This window comes from Lycorma delicatula, chromosome 4 (assembly GCF_047948215.1).
Source record: "Lycorma delicatula isolate Av1 chromosome 4, ASM4794821v1, whole genome shotgun sequence".
Taxonomy (NCBI): Eukaryota; Metazoa; Arthropoda; class Insecta; order Hemiptera; family Fulgoridae; genus Lycorma; species Lycorma delicatula.
In genome coordinates, this window is record NC_134458.1 from 21562405 (window position 1) to 21580408 (window position 18004).

At 31.4% G+C, this 18004-nt stretch overlaps 1 protein-coding gene across 3 annotated transcripts in view; it reads left to right on the plus strand.

Annotated features, from left to right (window-relative positions):
• The window catches only part of LOC142323181 (FYVE, RhoGEF and PH domain-containing protein 2-like), an 85818-nt gene extending 72805 nt beyond the window's left edge, over positions 1-13013 (plus strand). The window contains exons 13-14 of one of the 3 annotated variants that reach the window (XM_075362487.1): positions 2126-2244; positions 12868-13013. In XM_075362487.1, coding sequence (XP_075218602.1) covers positions 2126-2195 — 70 coding nt within the window. In that variant the 3' untranslated portion in view covers positions 2196-2244; positions 12868-13013. Of the gene's footprint in view, positions 1-2125; positions 4326-4469; positions 6870-12867 lie in introns of those variants that run through there. The other 2 variants (XM_075362488.1, XM_075362486.1) reach the window with 2 other exon arrangements.
• Positions 13014-18004: the final 4991 nt, after the last annotated feature.

An 18004-nucleotide genomic window follows, 5' to 3' on the forward strand; every position in this document is an offset into this window, starting at 1 on the left:
GGATAACGTGTGTTTTGGTTATCCTTCATTTCCTTGAAGTCCTTCACTTTTTATTTTTATAAATAATGGATCAGAGAATTTGTATTAAACTTTGCTATAAGAATGGAATAAAGTGTAGCAATGTTTTAAAAATGTTAAATATTGCTTTTGGCAAATCTGCTGCGAGTAAAGCAAGAATTTAAGTGTAGTATAAGCATTTCCAAGAAGGTCGTGAAGATGTTGAAGATGACAAGTGTCCTGGACGTCCCAGCACATCAACCAATGAAAATGTGGAAAAAGTGAAAGAAATGATTGCCGAATCACAATCAGAGAAGTCGCTGATGATGTTGGGATATCAATTGGGTCTTGCCATGAAATTTTTTCAGATGTTTTGGGTATGAAATGTGTGACAGCAAAATTTGTTCCAAAATTGTTGAATTTCAAACAAAAACAGCGGTGAATGGAAGTTGCACAGGAGTCATTAAATGAAGTCAACAACGATGCAGAACTACTGAAATGTGTCATAACAGGTGATGAAACATGGGTTTGCAGATATGATGTCAAAACTAAGGATCAATTTTGTCTCAGTGGAGGCATTCTGGATCACAAAGACTGAAAAAAGCTCGACAGGTACGGTCAGATATGAAAGGTTATGCTCACCGTGTTCTTTGATTTCAACAGCATAGTGCATCATGAGTTCTTGCCACAAGGTCAAATGATCAATAAGGAGTATTACCTACAAGTTTAATGCCATTTGCTTGAAGCAATCTGAAAAAACGCCCGGATTTGTGGCAAAACAATTATGGCTTTTGCACCATGATAATGCGCCTTCTCACACTTCATTGCTTGTTCGTCAATTTTTAGCCAAAAATAACACTGTAATGATACCCCAGCCACCATATGTTATGAGACACGGCCCCATGTGACTTTTTTTCTATTCCCAAAAATAAATAGAACCTTAAAGGGCCGTTATTTTACTAGCATAGATGAGATTAAAAGCGAATAACTGAAAGAGCTAAACACTATTCCAAAGATCGAGTTCCAGAAGTGTTTTGGTGATTGGGAAAAGGATCCGGCATAAGTGTATAATATCTAATATTGACTATTTTGAAGGGAATAACATTAATGTAGACGAATAAATAAAATCCTTTTCAAAAAACAAAAATTCTTGTTACTTATTGAACTCACCTTGTATGTTGTAACAATATGTATGTATATGTAGTAATGGAGATTTGCCAGTTGAAGCACAAACTTTAATGAATTGAATTAATGAGCTATGGTGAGTGTCTATCACTGTGTGTGAGCTTGGTTTGAACTGAATGACTTGAATCAATTGAATGAATAATATTACAAAACAGTAGAATTAAATATACATTAAATAAAATAATATTAAATGAATTTAAAAATCTCTGTTTAACAATAATGGGCTTCTTGTGGGGACTGAGTGTTGAGGTGATGCGAACACCTCATGCGAGGCTAGACCTATCATCACGATCACCTGGGGGAACGGTGTACCCCTAGGACACACTTTTGGTAAGTGCAATGGGGTGCTCTTATAATATCTCCTCAAACAATCGTCCAATTTTAAAATTTCAACAGGGTATTAGTAGGTTGAAGGCTAACTTTTGCATGCATCAGGTACACTCAATCTAAAGATCATGGTTATTCAGAAATGTATATCTTCACAACTGATCTAATTTTCAAAATTCAAATGGAAGTATTTGCAACCAACATAGCCAGTGCCATCACTGTACGTGTGACTGGTTGCACCTGCCTCTGGTTATTTGATGAAAAAATGTGGAATAAAAAAATTGACCACGACTGGATATGCAGGTAACCATATAGAGCAGACAAAGCTGCGACAGGGACCTATTAGTTGAACTTTTTTAACTTGAAACAATAAGTAATTATATGTAGAGGTGGTTATCACTTATTTTCTGTTATTTTGTGAAATTTTCATCAGATTGTTGAACAATTAGCTTTTGGACATAGACTGGTTTGAAAGAATTCAAATAAGTAATATGCCCTTATACATTTTGTAACTTACTAATGCAAAATCCTAATGGTTAGAGTGAATGTTTATTTTGTTTATATTTGCTGTTTTGATATCCCGGATGCATATTTGCTTATCTTTGTTTTGTTTTAGGTGGGTTGATGCTTTAAAGAAAGCTGCTGTAGCTGAAATTTATACCTCTGAAGATGCTGTTAAAAGATAATAATAATACAAAATGTTTAAATTAAAAGTAGTAATCTACAAGATGTGAGGTATTACATAATTTTATATTTCAAAAATTCTCTTCATGTTATTATAATATGTTCACAAATTCATATTTTATATACATGTAAATTTTGTGATTAAAATTGTTACTTAGATTTTAATTACTTAAATGTTGTTAAATATATATAGAGTTGTTAAGAGGAGAATGTACCAAAATGACAAATTTCATTAATAGCCCGCTTTATAGTTCCTCTTTTTCTTTTTTTATATAGATCATTTTCTTTAAAGTAACGGAAAATTTGACCCTCATCCCCTATAAATGAAAACAGAAAAACTTATAACAAATTAAATACTTAAATATTTTATTCAAGAAGTTCATGTTATAAAATAGGCTAAATAATTTTTTATCTATTTCATAAATTATATCATTTTTCTGTATTCTCCTCTCTTAAAATGCTATCCAGAAATTTGTTTTTTTTATTTGTGTATTCATTTGTACTGTAAACTTTTGTTACACCTAAAACCGCTTTGATGTCACTTATCTTAATATTTATATACGAGGCATATTCATAAAGTAAGTATGGTCATAAAAATAATTAACTCTTGAGAAAAGGTTTTTACTTACAGTGTTAGTTTGCTTCACTTCACTTTTTCACTCAGTCTACTTCACTTTTTCACATAATCGCCATTCAGTTCTAAGCACTTTTTGTAATGCTGCACCAGTTTTTTTAACCCCTCTGCATAGAAGTTTGCTGCCTGCGAATTGAACCAGGTGACAAAAGCAGTTTTGAGTTCCTCGTTGTTTTCAAACCATAATCCACCAAGCCACTTTTTCAAATTCAAGAAGAGGAAGTATTTGTTAGTGCAAGGTCAGAACTATATGGAGGGTGATCAAAAAGTTCCCAACAGAAATCTTGAATCTTCTTGGTTAAGGCAGCAGTGTGAAGACCCATGATGTCGTGAAGCAGGATTACACCGGATGGCATTTTCCTGCGTCGTCGATTTTGAACCACACCTCTCAGTTTGATGAGAGTTTCGCAGTACATGTCGGCTGTAATTGTTGATCCATGTTGCGTGAAATCAACCAAAATGACGCCCTTTTCATCCCAAAAAATGGTAGTCGACATTTTCCGACTTGAGTACAAAGATTGCTTAAACTTTTTCAGTTTTGGGGAACTTGAATGGTGCCACTGCATCGACTGTTGTTTCGATTCTATGTTGGTGTAGGATATTCAAGTTTAGTCATTTGTAACAAACTGAGAAAACAAATCATTTCCATCTTTTTGATAGCAGTCCAAAAATGCTCTTTGAGTTGGTTGGTGAGCATTTTCAGTACCCACCTTACACACAATTTATGATATCCAAGCTTTTCTGTGGTAATTGTGTAGATAGAGGTGTGTCCAACACGGAAATTCATCAGCCAGAGCACTAATCATCAATGGCAGATCACATAACAGTTTTCAGTTCACTTTTTCAATGATTTCATCAGTCTGAATACTGGGTCTGCCAATCTGCTCTTCATCATGCACATTGGCGGCAATTTTTAAAGTCTCGACACCATTTTCTAACCTTTCCTTCACTCATTACTGTAGGTCCATACACTAGGCACAACTGCTGATGAATTTCAGCAGCTGAAGATTCTTTTGCACACAAAAATCGAATCACAGCGCATACTTCACAACTGGCGAAAGAAACGATTGTCACAGATATTGCTCTCTACATTCACCAGCAGGCAAACAACTATTGAATCAAAACAACTGCAGTGGCTACATACATAGCCAATAGATGGCCCTGCATGCGTGAAACCGTTTTCAGACCCGCTAATATTTAAATATAAGCTGACAGCCCTTTATGAATATGCTTTGTAATATGGTACCTTAATATTTAGCCTTATTTTAAATTGTGGTTTTTCTGGTAGAGTATTATTATTATTTTTATATAATATTTTGCTTAATTATTCTTTCGTCTTAATTATTGTGATAAATATTACTGTCAGTAGCTTGATTCAATACTCATAGTAATTTTATAAAAACTTATAATCAGGTACACAAGTCGATTTTTTAAAGTTTTTTTCTTTTTCTTATATATTAATCCATTTTTTAATTAAATTTCAATTTTTGTTCATAGAGATTTTTTTCTGTGTTTTTGTTGTAAGTTTAACATACCATTCATTATTTTTACTTAGAGTTTTACCATTACTGCTGCATAATTGTCTATTAGAAGTTTAAATAATTTCTCTATTTTTTATTATATAATATACATTATTTTGTAGAATTCAGTTTTCTTCTTGAGTTGGATGTCTTATGAAGTGAAGCCTTTATATTTTATTCACTGGGATAAGTGATTGCCTACATGAAATAGCAGACTACAGCGTACACTGAAATTTAATAATAATCTTCTTTTTACAGAATATTTTTTTTTTAGTAATCTTATTAATCCAAACAACTGCTATTCCATAGTAATAACAAAATATATAAATGACAGTAAAATAGCATGGACAGAGTTTGATCAGGGACCAACATTTTGTTAACCGGGTATTACAATCGTAGTGTTTCTCAGTGAGGTTTCACCTCGTTCAGTCAGTACCTCTAAATTCTGAATATGATTAATATAGTTAATAACATTATTTAATCATTAGAAGCAGCTATGCTATTGATCTTTTTTACTGAATTCAACTAGTCATGATCGAGTTAGGAATTAATCTCATGATGGATGCGTGAGCTTGTTCTCTTACTAAAATATAAGATTTCTGTTCACGTCTTGTAATTGCAGCACAAGTTAGTTTTCGGTTATTTCCAAAATGAAGCTGTTTACAATTCTCTCGTTGTGAAGATAAAACCACACATTTTAACACTTTGCATCCTAGTTATTGGACTAGGACTGCTCATGAAAACATGAGAGGATTTTTTCAGACATTTAAAAAAGTTAGTGGCGTTCTTTCATGTTAAAGAGTTTTAAGAAGTTAACTTATACCTGACCTGAAAAACCAAAGATATATACAGTCTCTTTTAGTACACTAAGCTCATTTGGAAATTAAGTACTATGGTACTTTAAGATAATAAAAAATAATGAATTTTATTATTGCACAAAAGGCCATCCCTTCAACTATTTTTTGACATAGTTTCCATCAATATTAAGCATTTTTATGTGGGATGAGTTTCTGAATACCCTCTTCATAGAATGTTATCGCCTGTAAAGATAGGTGATGTTACACAGCTCTTTTGACATTGGCGTAACACTGGCTAGCAAGGAACTGTAAAATCGAGTGATAATCACCCGGTACTGAATCTGAGCAGTCAGTGGATGATCTGTTTGTTCCCTGCTAAATAACATGATGAACTCTTAGATTTAAGCAGCAGGTGTAGCTGAGCGTTATTGTAAATCGATGTGACAAGCTTTCTTGTCCTTTGTTACTATCTTACCTGTTTTCTCACAGATTTACTGCATTTTCACTATAAGCTTCAGTAATCTACTGTTGAATTTGTTGACGTCACATTTTTTATGCTAAAAAAAAGATAACACAACTTATTTTACAGTTCTTCAATTGTCTTAAACATTTAAAGCATACAAAACCAGCTAAACTGATCTGCTTTTTGTATAATGGAGTCAACAACAAGCTTATGTACAAAGGATTTCAGTATGCAGTACACTTACAGACAACCAAACTGCTGTAGCATTCATATTTGGAAATTATACCTATTTTCTGAATGTACCTTGTACATTTCACGTAGTAAATTGTTTTAATTGCCGGCAAAGTTATAAAGTTTCTTTACTATTATCTAATGCTGAAAACAGAATTAGAAAGTGGAAAAGAAACTGACTGCATGATAATATCATACAACTTTTATTTAAAAATATTCACCACTAAATCAAACTTTTTTTTTTCTTTTTTATAAAGTTATCATAAGACACTATGAATTATTGAAAGTTCTTTGTAGTGGTTAATTTTAAATTGTCACATTGATGGCTGATTTTGATATTTGAAACCACAAATAATGTTCAGCTTGTGCTCACTCTATACAACTCTCTGATGACTTGCATTGCATGACTGCCCTGTTATATAGCAAATAAATTGGTGATTAAAATTTAGACTCATTGGCTAGGCATCAGTTTCTAAGCATACTTAATTCTGCTGCTACTTTTGATTCAGAAGTTACAGTAGTAAAATTTTTTTTTAATAATTACTTTACACTCGGTTTCTATTCAAAATAGAGCTTGTTTTAAAGTCTGAAAAGGTTTTTTCCCCGAAAGAAAGAAAAATGCTTACTTCCACCAGAAGTCTTCTGATAAGTCATGAACTGTCTTACTGTGCATATTCAAAACATAAAATCACAAATCATAAATTTGCACTAAATAAAAAGTACAGTTCATGAAACAAGTCACTTTTTTATTTTAAGAATTTTTTCAGTTTTACTTACAGGTTATAATGTTAGGAATGAAGCAAATGTGTAAGAACTACATTTCAGCATGGGCAGTTATGAAATACATGTTTAACTTAAATTACTTTCAAGCTGTCTGTATTTCTTACTATGTTATCTTATTTATGACAATTATAAGATAAGGTTTCATAACCTAATTATCTTATTTTAAAGTTATCCTTGAAATTGTTACTAAATACTGAATATAATTCAGTAATCAAGTTATTATGCTTTGGGCTTTAGAATAATTTACAATTAATAATAGAATGGGGTTTGTTGTGGTTCTTAATTGTTTAAGTTTTAAAACAGTTTATTTTTCATTGTTTTCTATGAATATGAAAGTATTAGTTTATTTAATTGTAGTAGTTCAATTACAGACTCTTTTTTTATTTTATCCAAACTGCATTCCATGAGTGTAGATGAATATGTAAATGTATAGTCTTAATAAATGTAACTAATATTATGATATAATTTTATAGAACTAGAAAGTCTACTGTAATGAGAGATGGCAGTGGCTTAAAAATTTGTATTTAACAAGATTTTTACGGTTAACCTATTCAACAAATATAGCAATAGATATTTCATTTTCAATTCTCTCTATATATTTTCTGAAACTATCATATTTTACTGCCCCTGTTTTGAAAAACAATATATAAAACATGTAAAGGCAAGTATATATAAATCTTTGAATATCAGCTCATATCAAGATTGACTTTCTATAAATATTTAAAAAATTTAGACATTTCCAGAGTATGCATTTTATTTTTGGTATCGTAAATTTAGGAATTTACTAAAGTAACTTTAGTTATTATAAAAGAACATGATCAAGATAATCTGTTAAATAATTGAAATGTCCTTAGGTACATAGAATTGATTTTGCAAAAGCTCAGATGGTTCTAAGTTTCTGTTTTTGCTTTGTAATATTTGTAACATTTTTTTTACATGAAAAGATGTAAAAAAGTTTTTATCATCCTAAAAAAAAAATAATATGTATGTGATATATTTTATCACCCGTACATATTAATTGTAATAATTTTTATTATTATTTAGTATAATTTTTAAACATAACTCTAGTATTCATTCTAGACATCTCTGCAAATGACCTGATAATGAAAAGTATGAGAAAGTTGTAGCATTTGTGTTTAGTTGAAGGTACTTGAAGGTCTTGAAGGTACTTTCTGTTCAGAAAATTATGGAAAAACTCTTAAGATCATTTGCTCAGAAACAAGGAGAATTTGTATTATTTGGTTATATCAATGTATTTAGATAACGTTATCTTCTTTCAATATCACAGGTTGTTAATTGATAACTTATAGCCTGTTTGTGTGTTTATGGGTTAGTGAAAAGGATTTCATTTATATAGTTAAGCTTTGATGCACACACGTGCTGTCCAACTCTCTCGTTATAGTAGTTGTTGGTGTCTAATCTCTCTTCTATTAACCGAAAATATCTCAGTTTAAAAATGATGAAAATTGATGGTGCATGAAAAAATGTCATTGTAGTGAACTTCTAAGACCTACTTGTTATATCACATTTTTATTGTAATTTTGATCATTGTAGTATAACAAATTTATGGTATAGTTCACCCCTGTATCCGTAGCTGATGCTTTCCAAGACCTGGAGATAATAGTAAAGCCTATTTAGCTGCATGTAATTGTTAATTTTCATTTATGTACATACCTAAGGTAAAGTTTAGTACTTTTATATTATATACCCACCAACACTTTACTACTTCAAGATTTTATTCAAAGAAATTTATGCACAGATTCATTTTCCTGAAAATATTGATATTCAATGAAGTGACTGACATTGAAGGCTAAAAAGTGTTAATATCATGTAGTATCATTTAGAAGGGTTGGTATTGTTTTCATGCCGCCACCAGCAATTTTATACTGATAGCTAACATTCTGGTCACTTCCACAATTCCTATTGTATTGTTCTTTCATGAATCCTATTTTGATAGTTTGGATGTGTTTTCCAAAAACAGGGCCAATGAAATTTTCATCATGATTTATGTAATGTTCTGATCGGTGGTAGTTGTGGATGATGTATATGCTAACCATTTATCAGATATTATTCTTCTTTCTGAAGTAATATGTTCATCAGTGATCAGCAGTAATGTTTTTTGTGTTCAGTCAGGAGCAGCAAAGAGAAACAAACATGTTTGTTTTCTGACATATGACCTAATACCCACTGCTTTTGTGACCTCTATTGACATTAAATTGCTGCTTCATAAATAGAGGCTTATCAGTTTCCACCATTTGGCTGACACCACAATATCTATAGGATTTTTCAACAGTATGCACAGAAAAATTACTCCAATTGAAAACGATATTACGGTTTAGTTCGAATTCACATTTGCAGTGCTTTATGTGATGATTTTGATCACATTATGTTACTTCATGTGCGATCATGATGAATGACCTTGCATTATGTACTTAAACACTATCGTGTTTAGTAGACACAATCCTTGCAGTCATGATTCTGTTTTAAACCACACATCTACACAGCATTTGTGTTTGTTTCATTTTCATCATTCACTGTTTTCTAAAATTACTGGAATTATGTCATGTCAAAGTTCACATTTCATAAGAATAGCAATTTTCTATATCGCTAGAGAAGGCAAATCATACTTATAAGAATAATCATATTTTCACCTTATAAGAATGCAATTCAAGGCGCGTTACATTGTAATAAACAAAATTTGTGAAAATCTAGATGGTAGATGTTTGTCATTAAAGTACTTGAAGTTTAATTTATAAATTACATAAGTATGTATATGACATTACCATCATTAAAAATATAGTGTAACAACCAATAATTTCTGCACTAATTTAGCATATGACCAAAACTCAAAAAATGATCTAAAAAAGTAGGTTTCAAATTTTCAAATTCAATAGGATGTATTGTTTAAGATTTTATTGAATAAAATTAGTTGTGTGATAAAGTAGAAATAAATGACTTATTAAAGAAACTTGTAATTGTTTTATAAAACAAAACACCTGTTAAAAGTGTTTTTAAAAGAAAAAAATATTATCTTTTTCTAACACATAGCATACAAAAATTAATAAAAATTAAGTTACTCTAATGAATCTAGTAATTTCTTTCTACCAGTATTTTACCTTAATTTTTTTTTTTAATTTTTATTGTGAAGGTAAATTGTAAAATTTCAACTTCATACATTAGTGTAATTTTGGCTTAACTTATTATATACTGACTGCTATAAACATGGAATTGTTTTTTTTTTTTTGTTTTTCTGGAGGTAATAGGAACAATTTGTTTCAACTGTACCAATTAACTGTCACTTTACTAATCGCTTAAATTCCTAGTTTCTCAATAATTTAATAAAACTCCTCATTTCACCACAACCACCTGCATGAATATTAATCATGACATGAATATTAAATGGTTTGTATCACCATCTAATTCTGTCACTCAAATAAATATCTGATGCTGGATGTATGCTTCTGGCTAAATTATCATTAAATAAGTAACTGCATTTTGATTTTGTGAAGAGGATTCATCTTCATTAAGAAAACAAAGCAAAAGAAAAATAAGTATAATTAAACTTTCTTTATTACCTCACAAGATGTGGTTGACAGTTCAGTTCCAAAGAATCACATTAGTAATTCTTTTCTTTGGGATTGTACATCACTATATCAACTGAGTCTTTAAAGAGCACACATAATGCACACTTTTAGCAAGTAGGTCTGACCATCAACATAGTTTATAGTACTGCTTTATTCAGGAAGCAGTTGAAATTATAAAAGACTGGATTATAGTTATTTTCTAAAAGAATTGTTAGCCAATCCAGACTCCAAAAAACATCAATGGAAGAGCCATTACAATTTTTACAGCAGCTGATGGCAATCTAGTCATCTATTTTTTTAACCAAACTGTTAGTATCCAATTAAGAATTTAATTTGACTTTTATCTTTCTTCTGTTTCAATGATGTATATTATGTATATTAGTCATATTAAATGATATGATATTAATGACCTTGATGATTACTGTGCTCAGAGATTGGTGGATTGTAATAGTAAAGTATGTAAAATTAAAATAAATGCTAAAAATGAACTCGAATAAATGTATAGGCAGGATCTGAGATTGATGAGGTAAATGAGAATAGTTGTTTGTTTGATTATCATGATGAAATTTAATAACAGGTTTTAATATATTTTTAATTTTCTATAACTTTAGTTACTTTTTGTTTAAAATGCATGTAAGTTTGTTTACAAAAAATCTTTTCAGAGTTGACTATTTGGCTCTTAATCAGTATCCCATAGGTAATGGCACCTTACTATTATTAACAATAATGCTTCCAGTAAGTTTAAAGAAAACTGTCACAATTTTCCCCTGCCACTAAACTGTTTGACACTGAATTATATTACTCTAAACTAAGAATGAGCAATTAAAAATCATTTATTTTAACTCGTAAACTAAGAACATGCATAATTAATCTTAAAAATCATCTTCAGAAAATTCAGAATCGTCTTTTGGGGAATGTGTCTGGCTACTGCTGGTGCTCGGAACCATTGTAAAGCTGTCCTATAGCATTTAACAAGGTGTGGATTTGTGATTTGTAGTCTGGATTGAGTAGTTGAAAAAACGTGAATTCATCCCAGTTGGCTGACTAAATTGTGCTTTCGGTTAACCAAAGAACATTTGCTCGAATTTCATACCATGTTCTTTCTATCACTTGTGTACGAGTCTCAGTGTCTAGAACGACAAAGTTTACAGAGCTATTAACTGTCAGGTGGTTGGTAATTTTCAAACTGCAGACAATTATAAGACTTCCAACAGTCACTAACGATAGTAGTGACAGGCAATATGTACTGTTCGATTATTTTTACTTCTGTGAGTATGAACTGGAACAAAGAAACACATTTTACTGCTATGCTCAATACCTCTGAAAATCCAGTTACCATCAATCAGCCTACCTCTGCTGTATTTTCTATGATCTGTATTTTCTTTGTCTACTATAATTCTGTACCACCGACCACTGAAGACTCCTGTAATACAGTGTACACACCGAACTTCACAAAGGTATAAACTCCAGTCTACACTTGTACAGGAAGATTTCCATTTGCCTATATCTCCCAATCTCATTACATAATAAATCTAGACACAGTGGTTTTTTTTTGTAATCCAAAACACAGAAAATCAACAGACCTGTGTTTTAGTTAAATTATGATGGGAACACAATGTTGTTTTATTTTGTGAGATCGTTTTATAGCTTTTTCCCCTTGAGAATCGACTATTAATTCTTTTGTGGTGATGAAACATTTTCCTTCTTTCATTTAATGTCACTTGATTTCTGCTGCGGACATTTCTTAGATTTTGATAAAACACAGTGCTCATACAAAAATCTGCACAAGGATTCACTATCTTCTGATAAAACAATTAACTGTGATAATGTAAACTCACATCCATTGCATGAAAAAGCCTAATCATTTGAACATGAAACCATAAACACAGTTGAATTACACAATCTTTGAGTGTTGTCCTTCAGACTTGCAATAAGTAGGTTATCAGCTGTTAGCGATAATCTTTTCAATCCAATTCCTTTCCAAATCTCAAGAACTCTTTCCTTATATTCAAACCATTCCATAGAATATATCTCAATATCAAAGAGGGGGATCGTAACAGTTATCCTATTAATAAAAGAGCCACTAATTAAACTCATAAAATCTTCAGAAAGCAAAATTTTCATATACTTTTCTCCGAGTCATTAAAATATATTTTTTTAATTTTATATGTTTTAGAAAAAAATCAGTTAAACTTTAAAAAATAATTTTCAAAAAAATTTTTTTTGTATAATAATGCATAAATAATGAGTTTTTTAAAAGAATTTTTTGTAACGTTCAAATTGTAATAAAAACATATTTATATTGTCAACACGACTGTACAACTCTGATTACATCACCTTCACACTTATTCATATCTGCATGATTATCAGTACCAGTGCCCAAAACACCCACAAATGTTCATTAATTTCTTATTTTGGCATTTCCATACATTAAGAATTTCCTTTCCCTTTATTTTAAAATGCTCTTTAAACAGCACAATAATATTTAGAGCTGTTGTGAATATTGCATGTATTCTTCAATGTAGAAATTAATCTTTAAAAAGAAATCCCTTGAGTTAGCTGCAAAATGAGTTATCTAATCCCACATAATTCTTATTTGGTTTATATTATGCTAACAAAAATTTAAACTTTGATCATTGAAACTTTTATTTAACATTTTCAGACCATTGTCATGGATGCAGGGGTTCTATAGTACGTGTATATTTATAAAATACTGCAAGTACTATTTATCACATATTTAATTTAGTTTATTAATCATTATAATTAATATTATTACTAATATTTTATTTTTTTTGTTATTAATTATATTGTAAATAATCCTGAACAATATAATATGCTATGAATTATAAAGTATTGTTTAGTTAATATAAAAATCTTTATACCAAAGATTTATTATTAATATTTGTTGCGTTACCAATATAATAATATTGGCTGTAATTTTTTTGTTAAAAATGTTAATTAAATATAATCATGTATAATTAGTAGCACATAATTGTTTGATTGTAAAATATGTGTATGTATGCATGAATTATGTAATTATTAGAAGTGTGTCTTATCAGTAAATGTAATAAGCTTTATTTTGGTATAAAATTACTAATTACAAAATATTTAAATGTTAACACATTCATTGCTAATGATTTGAAATTTCAGTACTCTATATAAATTTTCATTTCTTTTTTTGTTTAATTTTTTGTATTAAATATATACATGCCCCTTCTTTCTGTTTCTAAGAAATTGCCTTTAACTCTAACATATACATACGAGTATATTTTATATTTTTAATTTTCATCTAATGGAAATTCTGTTAATCAGAGTAATGGTGGGTTAGGAAAGGCGATAGCTCAGATACCGGAAACCTTGAATGCTAGAGATCTTGACCGTATATCTGAATAAAATCTTACATAAACAGAAAAATATCAGATTTTACGGCTATAACAGAAGAAAAAGTCAATTCTGGGTTGATTTTGATAAAACTATAACCATTTACCACCCCTGTTGATAGCAATGGAACAGGTGGTAGAATACTCCCTTGGTGTTTCTCCTGCCAGTTGAAAAAGGTAACCAAAAGGAAAGTAGTAGGCAGTTGAAAATGTTTTATGGATATGTTTATCCAGAAGCGGTAATTGATGTTTCAGTAATTAGTACTATCTATGTAAATCTGCGGACTTTCAGTCATATATGTGTTAGTTATATAAGAAATGTGGCTAATGGGTTTAGTAGCTGGTACCATTACATAAAAAAAAAAACATTTTACTTAGATTTATATAATTTAAGGGTTAAATAATTATGAAAATACTCATTACATCACCTAATATATTTAGTTTTCTTTTACTTGTTAAAGATCACCAGTCATTTATCTTCTTCACATCCTATTTTGTAATGTTTTTATATTGCCATAGTAATGTAAATTTATCATTTGAGAATCACTTTCTTCTCCTACTTCTATTCAACTGCCTTCTTAATTTTAATAACACATCAGCAAGAAAACTCTTCATTCCTCAACAACAGAGATTTTTATACCAACTGCTAAACAGTGTAAGTCAGCTGAAATCAAATAACAGTTAAAAATCATCAGTTTTAACTAACAAACTAGTCACCTGCAGTTTCTTATAGACTTGATCGTTCACAATTTTACAAACTTAGTAAAAATTATGCAATGAATTTCAATTTAATAACTAAAGGAATAAAATTGTAATGCAGTCTGTACAAGTTATCTTCTATCCATTATACACATCATCTACCAATAAAGTACATAAAAAGCAACAGTTTTTGAAAAAATCAAATATCAATGCAAACCAGCATTAAATGAATTCATTTAACGTACAATGACAATTTATTTACATTGCCTTGTTATTCATTTTGCTTAAAGCACAATACATTATATACAGTATGTAGCAGTATTGTAACTATGTAGCATTCACCAACTCAACCTTCATTAGAGACTAAAATTTAAACAGTATTGTAAAATTTAACACAACTAGAACATATATACACATAAAACACAAAAAAATCATGACTTAACAATATTATCTTAGTTTCAACTTTGGAAGCCTTTGTTATTCCATCATTAATCAGCATTAATCAAGTGTGTGACCTTTTTATACATTTAGAATAGCTAAAATGAAAAACGCTCATGAATGATAAAAATACATCATTCACCCTAATTTGTAATTTCCTTATTAAAGATAAGAAATATATACGAGGCATGTTTTTAAAGTAAGTATCATTTTGAAATTAAAAAAACCATATACACTATTCTTAACAATTTAATTTTTACGTGAAAGCCTGTAATTTAATCTACTTTTCTACATAATTGTCACCAATATTAAGGTACTTGTCATATCGTGCAACCAGATTTTGAACACCATCATCATAGAAGTCTGCCGCCTGACTTGATAACCACTGGAAAATGGTCGCAGTTTTCAATAATTTAAGTGTTTGGTCATAATTTCATAGACAAAACTTGAGGAAACTCTTCAGATAGCAAAGAAATTGTAAAGCTTCTGTTCTCTTTCACTTTTTTGTCAACTTTCTGCACCAGATCTTCAGTAATGACAGAAGGTTATCCATTCTGTTCCTCATTATGAACATTTTGGTGGCCATTTTTAAAAGCTCTAACCTATTTTGCCACCATTCCATTGCTCATAATGTTTTCTCCATACACTTCACTAATCTGACAATAAATTTCAGCTGCTTTCATGCCTTTAGCACTAAGAAAATGAATCACACCACATATTTCACAGTCTGCGGGATTCTTGATCAGTGGAGGCATTTTAAATACAAACGAACGTAAACACAATTGAATATTTCCGTAATCGCATCTCTGGCTTGTCAACAGATGTGGGTACACAGTGAGCATGTATGGAATGCCAACTGCAGTATAGCAGCGGCAGAATTTCAAAACTGTACTTACTTTAAAAACATGCCTTGTGTGTGTGTGTGTGTGTGTGTATTTGTGTATAAATATATTATACAGATACTTTATATATATATACGAGGTGCGACAATAAAGTAATGAGACTGATGTGAAATAAAAAGTTGCTTACCGTTTTAGTCATGTTTAGTGTTGTCTCCTTCAAAGTAGTTCCCCTCTGATTGCACACACTTATTCCAGCGCTTCTGCCATTGATGGTAACATTTGTGTTGTATGAAAATGGTGTCCCTTGACCGCCATTTTGACTCTTGGAAATAGAAAAAAGTCACACGGAGCGATATCTGGTGAATAGAGCTGTGAATAGGCTGTGGTAGTACTGAAATTTGTTTTGAGGTTAAAAATTGCTGTACTGACAGAGCAGTATGGGATGGTGCATTATCGTGATGCAGAATCCAATTATCAGCAATGTTGGCACAGACACGAAGAACTCGTTTACGAATTCTTTATAAAATTTCTTTGTAGAAATATTGGTTAACTGTTTGTCCAGGAGGTACCCATTCTTTATGAGCAATTCCCTTGGAATCGAAGAAGCACACAAGCATGCATTTCACTTTTGACTTTGACATGCAAGCTTTTTTTGGTCTGGGTGATCCCTTTGAGCACCATTGCGAACTTTGGCGTTTTGTCTCTGCATCGTATTGAAAAAACCAACCTTCATCACCAGTGATAACACGGCTCAACAAATCTGGATTGATTTCCGTTTGCTCAAACAGATCGGCTGCCACATTTTTCCGTGTTTCTCGCTGTTGTGTGAGATTTTTGGGGACCATTTTTGCACAAATCTTTCTCATACCAAGATCTTCAGTTAATATTAGACGAACCATTTCAAGATTGATGTTGAGTTCTTCTGCAATCATTTTCACGGATAATCTTTGATCAGATCGTACGATTTCACGCACCCTGGTCAAGTTGACATCTGTCCGTGAGGTTGATGGTCGTCCACTGCAGTCTTCATCTTCAACATTCGTTCTGCCTTCACTAAAAATTTTATGCCACCGAAAAACTTGAGCTCTTGACATAACCTCCTCTCCAAAAGCCTTCTGAAGCTTACCATAAGTTGTCGCATTTTCACCCGATTTAACACAAAAAGAAATGGCATACCGTTGAGCAATATTTTGTGATTTCAATCTGTGACGAGAGACACAAACACGTGTTCACTTATTACAGCACAACTCACAACTGAGCAGTTCCATCAATGTGCCGCTTCGACTAGAAGTAGCTTATAGACCAAGGTCAAAGATGGTGTGCCTATGCAAGCTGCAGGGTTGCCACATCGTGCAAAGAAAAATCAGTCTCATTAATTTATTGTCGCACCTCGTATATATATAAAATATCTTCTAGTTACTTAATATAAAAAAATTTTACTTATGACTTAAATTGTTTTTTTACACAATTCCTTAACTTAGTCTCAAGTCATATATAAAAATATATTGTGAGTATGGAGAGATGTGGCAGTCATAATTCAAGTAGCATTGCTGCCACCACAGCCGATATAGCAGGCCTGGTTCTTACTTGATCACCAAACTAAAAATGTATCCAACATTACTGATTAAAATTAAAGCAGATATCTAACCTCTATTATTAAAAAAAAAATTCCAGCATAAATACTTGGGAATACTGAACTTTTAATTGATACCTTGAGGCAAGTTTCTCTGCTAAGCAGAGTTCTATCGAACTAGATATTAAAACATTTTGCATTTTACAGTCAAGAAGCAAGATCCAGACTTACATAAACTCACATCAACTTCTTAGTGATTGCTCTTGATGGAATTGCAAGTATTTCTAGCATTCAACCATTCTGTTGTGAATATGCCTAATCACCATGTAATGCTAAGATGTAATTATCACCAGAAATCTTATTAGAATATTCACTTTTGACATGTCTGTCTGACATATGTGTGACAAAAGTACTTACAGAATAGTCGTAACAATTTGGATTATTTGATAACATACCTTTGACACCCATCCTAAAACAATAAACATTCAGTGATGGAATACATTAGCTTCAGAGTCCTACTAGCTAAATGCATCATACTACTTATGTTTCCGTAGGATTCTCATACAGTTCACAAAATGACAACCTGATTCAGTCACAGTCTCACTAATAGAATGTCTGGGTTGCATGGAGGGATGGCCCCTTTCCTATGCTTGACGACCACATCTCAAGATGGTCATGCAATACTGGTTCCTACATTCAGCCAACTCTCACTTTTGACTCCAAGAAGGCTAAAGGATTGTAGCCAGCCACACTCTGGTAAACCATGTTGGTCCATGGGTTAAACATAGTGAGGGCTCCAGTGATTGCTATTTGCTCACTGGCAAGGCAGCATCTGTTCTTCAGGTTAGGGGCGGCTGCGAAAGGTGT